At 47.7% G+C, this 12,603-nt stretch overlaps 1 protein-coding gene across 1 annotated transcript in view; it reads right to left on the bottom strand.

Annotated features, from left to right (window-relative positions):
* The window catches only part of LOC146855485 (sodium-coupled monocarboxylate transporter 1-like), a 425,617-nt gene that overhangs the window by 115,698 nt on the left and 297,316 nt on the right, over positions 1-12,603 (bottom strand). The window contains exon 8 of the mRNA XM_085651146.1: positions 654-742. Coding sequence (XP_085507272.1) covers positions 654-742 — 89 coding nt within the window. The remainder of the gene's footprint in view (positions 1-653; positions 743-12,603) is intronic.

The raw sequence follows: 12,603 nt of genomic DNA, 5'->3' as shown, positions 1-12,603 counted from the left end.
TGCGGTATATAAAACTTTATAAATATATTACGACCTTTCTTTTTAGTCAAGCCTAATGCTAACTTACCTTTTACTTCGATTGTCCTGCTTTTCAGCGCCGGGAAAACCTGATGGGTAGCTGCGCGCTTTATAAATCTTTTAAATAAATAAATAAGTGATGGGCAAGCTTGTGATGGACAGCAACCACGGGGCAGTTGCCCAACGGATCATGTTTTTTGCGGGTAGAAGCAAACATCCTTCCTCGGACCCAAATTGTGGAGTTCCCTTCCTTTGGTCATTCAAAGAACGTACTTCTGGTAACTTTAATTTGCCATTAGTCACACTAAAGTGATTAAACATGATGCATACATTTAGAAACCAAAATATGGTTTTCGAAGCCTGGAAAGGCTCCGGAAAATGGCCCGCAGACAAAAACATCTTAAAGCCCAATGCACACGTGTTTGTGTAGTCGTGGTGGTGCAGCTGCACTGAAATGCTAAATTTGAGGCTTAAGATGCCCAGCTAACTCCACACACGGGCAATTCGGTAACCGATTTATTGTACAGCAATACACAATGCTGCCAGCAGTGTACCGTACAGAATTCACACTGCAAGACGCCAATTTACACCCACAATATTTTTTAAACTGTGTTATGAATACTGGGAGATTTTACCTTAATGTTCCACCGAAGGCGCTTGCAAGAAAGAGCCCTGGAAGTCCTGGATAGCTCTGTAGAATATCCATCGCCAAGTATGGCATGAGCTGAAAATTAAAACAGAGCAAATGTTGCAATGTTAACATTTATGTTACCTGAAGATATCATATAATTACAATGATCATATTTCACTGCATTAGGGCTACTTTATATCTCATCAAGATCAAGCAGTCAATGTTAATCTCTGGTTGTGCTGATAGTCAAAGGGGTCCCATGGTGCAAAGGTCAAATAATACAATGAAAGCAGTAGTAAACATTATTTCCTTGCAGGAACAGCTCTGAAGTTACTAGATAAATATGCATATGCAAATTTAGGCTACACTCGCACGATTTTGGCATCCTCAAGTGCTGAAAATCGAAATAGAGGACTTGGAAAGCATCACTGGGCACCGTTAGAGGTACAGGCTGTATATTTGTAAATAAGACGCCATCACCCATTGTAAACAGGGGTACATTCCTATGTGATGTTGGGTATCGTCACTATGTAGGAACTAAGGTATTGATGTATCAAAGGGCTTTCTGTGCATGGGGAAATGCGTTAGTACATATGGGCCTAAGTATCTACTATAGGGAATACAAACCTAGCGTTCTTCATCACCACCCCAAATTCTATGCACAACCTTCGGTATTTCTCTATTTTATGGAATATAGTGTGATGACGGCCCACTGAGGATTTTTTCCAAACAAATTAACCAGGAGTTTTTTATCCAGGCCCTGCACACGTACTCCCGAACGTAAACTGATGTAACAGACTAGTGTGCAGTTCCTAAGTGTGGGTAGGAGTGTTCAGGTCTGTGATAAAGTGCACTCAAACACCCCGAGGGATGTCATGCTTCATCATTGGGCCTGCTCTTCATCGGGCCGGCGCTGCAATGGCCGATGGGCCCCAGCGAAGGGGCTCTTTAGCGGAGATCTTTTGTTGATGAAGCAGTAAGGTGCATGTGGGTGTGTGGACTAGGTAGTGCAGTGAATGCGAGGTGGTGTTTAAAATAGGTCTAGGGCAGCCCTATAGTATAAATTTTATTCCAAGGGTGCACTAACCTAACTAAAAACAGGCAGTCCTATCGGGATGCAATGGTCCTAAAGGGCATGTGTGGTGTGGAAGGAAGACATGTTTCTTGCCTAAGGTAGCCCCAAAAAGGACTTTGGGGGCCCGTAGCGGGCCACCCATTGACCTCTGGCCCGCCAATATGGGCATTGGGGGGCACCCATGGTGTCCCCCTACATGTCCCTGCACCATGTGCCAGGCACCACATGTAGCCTGCCACGTAGTGCAGGGATATGTGCAGTGCCCCTATTTTGCACTGCGGCAGGTGCTGCAGCCAGCAGCACCTGTGGTAATGCAAACAACAGGCAATGCGACCGCCGTGGTGGCAGTTGCTTCATTATGCCTATGTCGGGACCGCTGACAGCTTGTTGGGCTGTCCCCATTGCCGATAGGGTGGCGGGAGGACATGAGTCGGACATGAGTCGGCCCATCATCCTCATCGGGCCCAGAGTCCGGCTGTACTGTCCATTTATGGTAGAAAGATTGCTATTGATGAAAGGCCATGAACTATCAGTAATTCAAATTTAAAAAATTGGGGAACGAACACAAAAACTAATAAAACAGTGAAGTAATGCAGCACAGTATTAAAACTAGGCCCTTGGCTATGCACAGTTCACAATCACTAAATGATTGAGAATGTCAGCACAATCCAGAAAATGCAAAACACTCCGCCGCAAATCATGAAAACTGTAAGCACAATACCACAGCAGTGTAGTTAAGGACCCACTGATAAGATTAAGCAATGTTTGCAAACATATTACTGAACACACTGCAAGATGGAAGCTCGCAGTCGTTCCACCAAAATGCAGTTAGTTGTTTTGTTACGAGTCACTAACTTTTATTATTCGTCAAGACCTACAACAGCAGAAACAAAGTACAAGCAAATGTATATGATAAACAGTGTACTGGGAAACCTGGAAAAGGCGGGGGCAGTGTTTTAGAAAGTCCATTTACTATGGTCAGTGAGGCAATCTAACCTCTTAAGTTTAGGGTTCGTAGTGTTGCTCATCCAAAATGGGCAAATCCGACCACGTGGGTGTCTTGAAATTCAAGGTTAGTTGCTCCATGCTATCGGGAGCCAAATTCAGAATTGATGGGGTCAGAACACTGACTGAACCATGCACACAGTTAATAGCCCCCAGGCAAACAGTTAATAGCCCCCAGGCAAAAGAGCTTCTCGCAAGACAGACAGGTCTCCCCCAATCCAGCTATCCAGGTGCCGGTCCAATGAAGCAACAGCAGAGGCAGAATTTGCCAAAGATCCAAGAGCGGTGCACAGAGGTAGCGGGCTCCAAGAGAGAGTACCACTCAGTTCACGCACATTAGTAGCCTTTTCTCTAGTCTCCAGAGAGGTATAACGAGGGCTTTCGTCACTGTGTCCCTGTCTATGGAATCCCTAGAATGAATGAGGGATCCCAGGCAGGCAAGGTCAGCAACGTGGCAGGCCAGTAGCGCGGAGCAGTAAAAAACCGGGATTTAACAAGGATCAGTGCCAAGAGGGAGTGTGCTCGACGGTTGTATGATAGAGGAATGACCGGATAAAGCACGTGTGCCTCTACCAGCAGCCTAAACCACAAATGCGTCTTAACCATGCTTCCTTTACCAAGCAGTAGAGGGGTATGCGTGGCTAAGGTTGCGACCCCCTCGCCCTAAGCTGCAAACTCCCTCTCCACCATCCTGCCCCCAGAGGTCAAAATACCCCTACCCTCTCCCAATCCCCACTCTGTCCCTAACCCTTAAACACTTCCTAGAACCCCTCCCACCCCCTTGCGCTATCCCTACATCTACCTCAACCCCTTCCCCTGCCCTTAGGCAAACCCCTACTATAAAAAACTACCTCGACCCACCCCAACCCTAAAAACTACCCTGACATCCCCTAAGCCCTATAAACTACACTACTACCCATTCCTCTCCCCCTGATGCCTAAAACCCAGTCCCTTAACCTGACCCAGGCGAGCCCTGACCCAGCCCAAAAAACGACCCCACCCTCCCCTAAGCCCCCAAAACTACCCCAAATACCCATTTCCCTCCCTGCCTAGAGGCCTAATACCCTAACCCCTAATTAAACAAGCATTTGCAATGCAATAGGTCTCGCATTTGCAAGAGTTTAAGCTACTGGCATTGTAAATGACAATGCTTTTTAATTACCTGTTTTAAAAATTAACACATAAATAAAAGGCATTGTCATTTTAAATGCCAATAGCTCAAACTCTCGTTAATGCGAGACCGATTGCATTGTAAAGAAGCGGCCGCCGCTGAATGTTGCAGGAAAGCAGTTGTGCATGAAGTAGGATAAAGTTATCAAAGAAAATAGTGCTTACAGACTCAATAAAGCATCCCATGTAACAATCGAAGTAAAAGGGCTAGTCCACGTGGGAAGTTACAAGTGAAGACAATGCAGCACTAAGGAGGGACTAACAAGCCTAATAACGAATCAGAATCCAGCATTTACAAAGAACAATGACACAAGCCAATTAAAAATATGGGCAGAGAATGGGCGGAGCTTCAAGTCCACACTCGAATACAGCAGCCTTAAACCAACAGACGTCATTAGACACCAATAACCACATCATAATATGTTTTTAATTAGGGCCATTTTTTATTTTTGGTCTTTTATACAGTGCATGTCATAGCCCAGAGTAGAAGCAGAGAGCATCTTATATTGCACTTTTTAATACACACCACCTGTTTAACGGGATTAAACTGTTTAAGTGTTTCCTTTGCAGACTAGTAGAGGTCAAAAACAACATCCACTGGATCCAATATAAATCATTAGTAACTGGCCTATTGGAAATTCGATCAAGGTGAAACCCTAAATCCATCAGTTTAATCAGAAGGGATACTCTGAAAGATTGTCTGAACCTATAATCCATTGGAGCGTTTCAAATGTATATATGTGTACATGGGACTGGATAGTAAGTCAGCTATTGAACCCAGATCTCCTACCCAGCATCACGCTGGCTCCTATTTCATATGTCAGCTGACTAATGCTCTATTTATCAGCGAGACACCTCTGTGCGAATTGTCAGCAGATTGTCCCACAGAGACATATATTTCTGTTTAATAAATCTCAGGCAAAGTTGCACAAACATAAATCGATCAGTCAAGAGAAAGCACCGCGCGTCTGAGCTCTGCCACACAAAGATAAGGACGATAAACAAAAGGCCGCCTGCCAATAGCTTTATCGTACGAACTTGGAAAACTGTATCTACCAACTGCGATGTTAATGGTTCCATTTAGGAGACGTGCAGTGTCTTTCGGGGCAGTTTTATTCGATGCGCCTTTACAGCGCGTGCTTTGCTAACTAGTCTTAGTGTTTTTTGCCAGATTTTATTAATACATGCGGAAACTAATCAATTGAGAGGGCAGGATGTTAAATAGACACAATCGCGCTTGAAAGTGGCCAGCTTAGCGGTTCCGATAGCCGCAGTTTTATAATCATCAGTGGCGTGGTTTTAAAAAAATGAGTTACGTAACGAGCTTTCTGGCACCAATATGGGACACTCGTTTTAAAGCATATTCTTCCGTGATTTTTTATTTAAAAATTGTGGCGGTCCAATAGGGTTTTCCAAAGCTGATTTGATGGAGTTGCTAGTGGGGAAAACGTGATGTACATTTAGTCGGATTTATGGCGTTCTGAGTTCTTTCTTGCTGGAAGACCTGGAGAAGAATTGGATGAATGGCAGAAACGGCTCACTACCCAGACTGTTTGTTGCTTTTGTGAGTCTGGAGATAGGCCGAACTCTGTTGTGCTCGGCTGGCTAGCAGTCACAACACTATAAAACGAACTTTGACTTGTATAACATACCAACAAAATTGGTTGGTATTCACTGCCCTCCTTGTCAAAGCCAAGGGGGCGGATTTGGACCATATGTTCAGTACATGCCGGTCTCTAGAAGTACTTTAGCATGAAATCACCAAATTGATGGCAAATATGCTAAAGCTTGATGTTACTTTGACCCCTCACCTGATGTCGCTAGGCACGTTGTCAATCAGGGCACAAGTCCTAAACAAGCGGCTGTGCGGGCGCGAAAGTGATCGCGATCGCGATCAAACATCAAAGCGGCCGCGAAAGTGAAAGTAATGAGGTAAACATCAAAGCGGCAGTGGCGCGCCCGAGCACATGCACTGTAGCTCTAGGCTGGCCTGGTAGCACTTTTTGGAGCCCTCTCAAAAAGTCTCGCCAGTCCAGCGCATGTGCTGGGTCAGGCGAGACCTAAAAAACGACCCGACCCAGCCCTAAAAACTACTCCAACCCCCCCAGCCCTGAAAACTAGCCCGACCCCCAGCCCTGAACACTACCTCCATCCCCCAGCCCTAAAACTAGCCCGTACCCCCAGCTCAGAAAACTACCCCCGACGCCCCCAGCCCTGAAAATTACCCCCGATGCCCCCAGCCCAGCAAACTACCTCTGACCTGCCCCCAACCCTGAACAAGCATTTGCAATGCAATAGGTCTCGCATTTATTGGAGTTGGAGCTATTGGTATTGTAAATAACAAATCCTTTCTATTTAAGTATTCAAAAAGTAATCCCAAAAAAATGCATTGTTATGTGCAATGCCAATATCTCAAACTCGTGTCAATGCGAGATCTAGTGCATTGCAAATGCCTGTTTTTAAATGCGAGACCTATTGCAGTGTAAATGCTTGTTTCAGTACTGCGTGCTTTTTAAAAGTTGTAGTCAAAACTCAAATTGGAATCCATGTTATCAGCGTTCCCAGTGCTCCTTTATGTTTAATGGCCTAAATGAATCACAATGTTTAAAGCAGATTGCTAAATAGGATCTCCAGCCCAGAGGACAATGTCTCACTTCATGGTGGACAGTGTGTACCCTGTTTTCATGCAGTGCCAAGACGGGGTTAACTAATGCAGAGAGTGAGGTCTGTTAGCCTCCGAGGATCGAAGCATTACTTGCAACAGTGCGCTGTGGCACGGTGTTGCCATGTGTACAGCACACACTTTGCGCGTTGTACTAAAACACTCCCATGAATGGATGTGTTTGGCAGCGTGAAACCTATACAGCGTTTGTTAATAGCCACCTTGGGCAGTGCCTGTGTATACCCATGGCGCGCTGTAATGAGCACCGGCACAGAACTGAAAGTGCGCTGTGTGCGCGTTGTACTAAAACACTCACATGAATGGATCGGTTTGGCAGCGTGAAACCTATACAGCGTTTGTCAATAGCCACCTTGGGCAGTGCTTGTGTATACCCATGGCGCGCTGTAATGAGCACCGGCACAGATCTGAAAGCGTGCTGTGTGCGCGTTGTACTAAAACACTCACATGAATGGATGTGTTTGGCAGCGTGAAACCTATACAGCGTTTGTTAATAGCCACCTTGGGCAGTGCCTGTGTATACCCATGGCGAGCTGTAATGAGCACCGGCACAGAACTGAAAGTGCGCTGTGTGCGCGTTGTACTAAAACACTCACATGAATGGATCGGTTTCGCAGCGTGAAACCTATACAGCGTTTGTCAATAGCCACCTTGGGCAGTGCCTGTGTATACCCATGGCGCGCTGTAATGAGCACCGGCACAGAACTGAAAGTGCGCTGTGTGCGCGTTGTACTGAAACTCTCACATGAATGGATCGGTTTTGCAGCGTGAAAACTATACAGCGTTTGTCAATAGCCACCTTGGGCAGTGCTTGTGTATACCCATGGCGCGCTGTAATGAGCACCGGCACAGATCTGAAAGCGCGCTGTGTGCGCGTTGTACTAAAACACTCCCATGAATGGATGTGTTTGGCAGCGTGAAACCTATACAGCGTTTGTTAATAGCCACCTTGGGCCGTGCCTGTGTATACCCATGGCGCGCTGTAATGAGCACCGGCACAAAACTGAAAGTGCGCTGTGTGCGCGTTGTACTAAAACACTCACATGAATGGATCGGTTTGGCAGCGTGAAACCTATACAGCGTTTGTCAATAGCCACCTTGGGCAGTGCTTGTTTATACCCATGGCGCGCTGTAATGAGCACCGGCACAGATCTGAAAGCGCGCTGTGTGCGCGTTGTACTAAAACACTCACATGAATGGATGTGTTTGGCAGCGTGAAACCTATACAGCGTTTGTTAATAGCCACCTTGGGCAGTGCCTGTGTATACCCATGGCGTGCTGTAATGAGCACCGGCACAGAACTGAAAGTGCGCTGTGTGCGCGTTGTACTAAAACACTCACATGAATGGATCGGTTTGGCAGCGTGAAACCTATACAGCGTTTGTCAATAGCCACCTTGGGCAGTGCCTGTGTATACCCATGGCGCGCTGTAATCAGCACCAGCACAGAACTGAAAGTGCGCTGTGTACGCGTTGTACTCAAACACTCACATGAATGTATCGGTTTGGCAGCGGCTGAGGGGGGGGCTTGCTTAATGAGACAGTGTGAGGAGCCATAGCCAGAAATACGATGTTGGTGCCATTCCGATAATAAACGGAGCCCTTTAAAGTGTTAAACTTGTGCCTTTCCATTTTTTGGGAGGGTGGGGGAGGATGGGGGAGTTTGTGCTGAACATGCGAGTCCGACTTTGTATTCTCCACAGTTCACGGGGCCCACAGGCTAGAGTGCAATGGGCTGTAAGTCTGTAAGCAATAGAATGTGTACATTTCTGTGTTAGAACTGTGGCTACACGCAAAACTGTGCGCGTGCTCTGTATATCAATGTATTGTTTTTTGGGTAGCGGCTTGAAACCCATTCAGTGTTTGTCAATAGCCACCTTGGGCAACATCTGTGTATACCCATGGCGCGCTGTAATTCGCACCGGCACAGAACTGAAAGTGCGCTGTGTGCGCGTTGTACTAAAACACTCCCATGAATGGATGTGTTTGGCAGCGTGAAACCTATACAGCGTTTGTTAATAGCCACCTTGGGCAGTGCCTGTGTATACCCATGGCGCGCTGTAATGAGCACCGGCAAAGAACTGAAAGTGCGCTGTGTGCGCGTTGTACTAAAACACTCACATGAATGGATCGGTTTGGCAGCGTGAAACCTATACAGCGTTTGTCAATAGCCACCTTGGGCAGTGCTTGTGTATACCCATGGCGCGCTGTAATGAGCACCGGCACAGATCTGAAAGCGCGCTGTGTGCGCATTGTACTAAAACACTCACATGAATGGATGTGTTTGGCAGCGTGAAACCTATACAGCGTTTGTTAATAGCCACCTTGGGCAGTGCCTGTGTATACCCATGGCGCGCTGTAATGAGCACCGGCACAGAACTGAAAGTGCGCTGTGTGCGCGTTGTACTAAAACACTCACATGAATGGATCGGTTTGGCAGCGTGAAACCTATACAGCGTTTGTCAATAGCTACCTTGGGCAGTGCCTGTGTATACCCATGGCGCGCTGTAATGAGCACCGGCACAGAACTGAAAGTGCGCTGTGTGTGCGTTGTACTGAAACTCTCACATGAATGGATCGGTTTTGCAGCGTGAAACCTATACAGCGTTTGTCAATAGCCACCTTGGGCAGTGCTTGTGTATACCCATGGCGCGCTGTAATGAGCACCGGCACAGATCTGAAAGCGCGCTGTGTGCGCGTTGTACTAAAACACTCCCATGAATGGATGTGTTTGGCAGTGTGAAACCTATACAGCGTTTGTTAATAGCCACCTTGGGCAGTGCCTGTGTATACCCATGGCGCGCTGTAATGAGCACCGGCACAGAACTGAAAGTGCGCTGTGTGCGCGTTGTACTAAAACACTCACATGAATGGATCGGTTTGGCAGCGTGAAACCTATACAGCGTTTGTCAATAGCCACCTTGGGCAGTGCTTGTGTATACCCATGGCACGCTGTAATGAGCACTGGCACAGATCTGAAAGCGCGCTGTGTGCGCGTTGTACTAAAACACTCACATGAATGGATGTGTTTGGCAGCGTGAAACCTATACAGCGTTTGTTAATAGCCACCTTGGGCAGTGCCTGTGTATACCCATGGCGCGCTGTAATGAGCACCGGCACAGAACTGAAAGTGCGCTGTGTGCGCGTTGTACTAAAACACTCACATGAATGGATCGGTTTGGCAGCGTGAAACCTCTACAGCGTTTGTCAATAGCCACCTTGGGCAGTGCTTGTGTATACCCATGGCGCGCTGTAATGAGCACCGGCACAGATCTGAAAGCGCGCTGTGTGCACGTTGTACTAAAACACTCCCATGAATGGATGTGTTTGGCAGCGTGAAACCTATACAGCGTTTGTTAATAGCCACCTTGGGCAGTGCCTGTGTATACCCATGGCGCGCTGTAATGAGCACCGGCACAGAACTGAAAGTGCGCTGTGTGCGCGTTGTACTAAAACACTCAGATGAATGGATCTGTTTGGCAGCGTGAAACCTATACAGCGTTTGTCAATAGCCACCTTGGGCAGTGCTTGTGTATACCCATGGCGCGCTGTAATGAGCACCGGCACAGATCTGAAAGCGCGCTGTGTGCGCGTTGTACTAAAACACTCACATGAATGGATGTGTTTGGCAGCGTGAAACCTATACAGCGTTTGTTAATAGCCACCTTGGGCAGTGCCTGTGTATACCCATGGCGCGCTGTAATGAGCACCGGCACAGAACTGAAAGTGTGCTGTGTGCACGTTGTACTAAAACACTCACATGAATGGATCGGTTTGGCAGCGTGAAACCTATACAGCGTTTGTCAATAGCCACCTTGGGCAGTGCCTGTGTATACCAATGGCGCGCTGTAATGAGCACCGGCACAGAACTGAAAGTGCGCTGTGTGCGCGTTGTACTGAAACTCTCACATGAATGGATCGGTTTTGCAGCGTGAAACCTATACAGCGTTTGTCAATAGCCACCTTGGGCAGTGCTTGTGTATACCCATGGCGCGCTGTAATGAGCACCGGCACAGATCTGAAAGCGCGCTGTGTGCGCGTTGTACTAAAACACTCCCATGAATGGATGTGTTTGGCAGCGTGAAACCTATACAGCGTTTGTTAATAGCCACCTTGGGCAGTGCCTGTGTATACCCATGGCGCGCTGTAATGAGCACCGGCACAGAACTGAAAGTGCGCTGTGTGCGCGTTGTACTAAAACACTCACATGAATGGATCGGTTTGGCAGCGTGAAACCTATACAGCATTTGTCAATAGCCACCTTGGGCAATGCTTGTGTATACCCATGGCGCGCTGTAATGAGCACCGGCACAGATCTGAAAGCGCGCTGTGTGCGCGTTGTACTAAAACACTCACATGAATGGATGTGTTTGGCAGCGTGAAACCTATACAGCGTTTGTTAATAGCCACCTTGGGCAGTGCCTGTGTATACCCATGGCGCGCTGTAATGAGCACCGGCACAGAACTGAAAGTGCGCTGTGTGCGCGTTGTACTAAAACACTCACATGAATGGATCGGTTTGGCAGCGTGAAACCTATACAGCGTTTGTCAATAGCCACCTTGGGCAGTGCCTGTGTATACCCATGGCGCGCTGTAATGAGCACCGGCACAGAACTGAAAGTGCGCTGTGTGTGCGTTGTACTGAAACTCTCACATGAATGGATCGGTTTTGCAGCGTGAAACCTATACAGCGTTTGTCAATAGCCACCTTGGGCAGTGCTTGTGTATACCCATGGCGCGCTGTAATGAGCACCGGCACAGATCTGAAAGCGCGCTGTGTGCGCGTTGTACTAAAACACTCCCATGAATGGATGTGTTTGGCAGTGTGAAACCTATACAGCGTTTGTTAATAGCCACCTTGGGCAGTGCCTGTGTATACCCATGGCGCGCTGTAATGAGCACCGGCACAGAACTGAAAGTGCGCTGTGTGCGCGTTGTACTAAAACACTCACATGAATGGATCGGTTTGGCAGCGTGAAACCTATACAGCGTTTGTCAATAGCCACCTTGGGCAGTGCTTGTGTATACCCATGGCACGCTGTAATGAGCACTGGCACAGATCTGAAAGCGCGCTGTGTGCGCGTTGTACTAAAACACTCACATGAATGGATGTGTTTGGCAGCGTGAAACCTATACAGCGTTTGTTAATAGCCACCTTGGGCAGTGCCTGTGTATACCCATGGCGCGCTGTAATGAGCACCGGCACAGAACTGAAAGTGCGCTGTGTGCGCGTTGTACTAAAACACTCACATGAATGGATCGGTTTGGCAGCGTGAAACCTCTACAGCGTTTGTCAATAGCCACCTTGGGCAGTGCTTGTGTATACCCATGGCGCGCTGTAATGAGCACCGGCACAGATCTGAAAGCGCGCTGTGTGCACGTTGTACTAAAACACTCCCATGAATGGATGTGTTTGGCAGCGTGAAACCTATACAGCGTTTGTTAATAGCCACCTTGGGCAGTGCCTGTGTATACCCATGGCGCGCTGTAATGAGCACCGGCACAGAACTGAAAGTGCGCTGTGTGCGCGTTGTACTAAAACACTCAGATGAATGGATCTGTTTGGCAGCGTGAAACCTATACAGCGTTTGTCAATAGCCACCTTGGGCAGTGCTTGTGTATACCCATGGCGCGCTGTAATGAGCACCGGCACAGATCTGAAAGCGCGCTGTGTGCGCGTTGTACTAAAACACTCACATGAATGGATGTGTTTGGCAGCGTGAAACCTATACAGCGTTTGTTAATAGCCACCTTGGGCAGTGCCTGTGTATACCCATGGCGCGCTGTAATGAGCACCGGCACAGAACTGAAAGTGCGCTGTGTGCACGTTGTACTAAAACACTCACATGAATGGATCGGTTTGGCAGCGTGAAACCTATACAGCGTTTGTCAATAGCCACCTTGGGCAGTGCCTGTGTATACCAATGGCGCGCTGTAATGAGCACCGGCACAGAACTGAAAGTGCGCTGTGTGCGCGTTGTACTGAAACTCTCACATGAATGGATCGGTTTTGCAGCGTGAAACC

This window comes from Triturus cristatus, chromosome 4_1 (genome assembly GCF_964204655.1).
Source record: "Triturus cristatus chromosome 4_1, aTriCri1.1, whole genome shotgun sequence".
Taxonomy (NCBI): Eukaryota; Metazoa; Chordata; class Amphibia; order Caudata; family Salamandridae; genus Triturus; species Triturus cristatus.
This window is presented reverse-complemented; position numbering and strand designations above follow the sequence as displayed.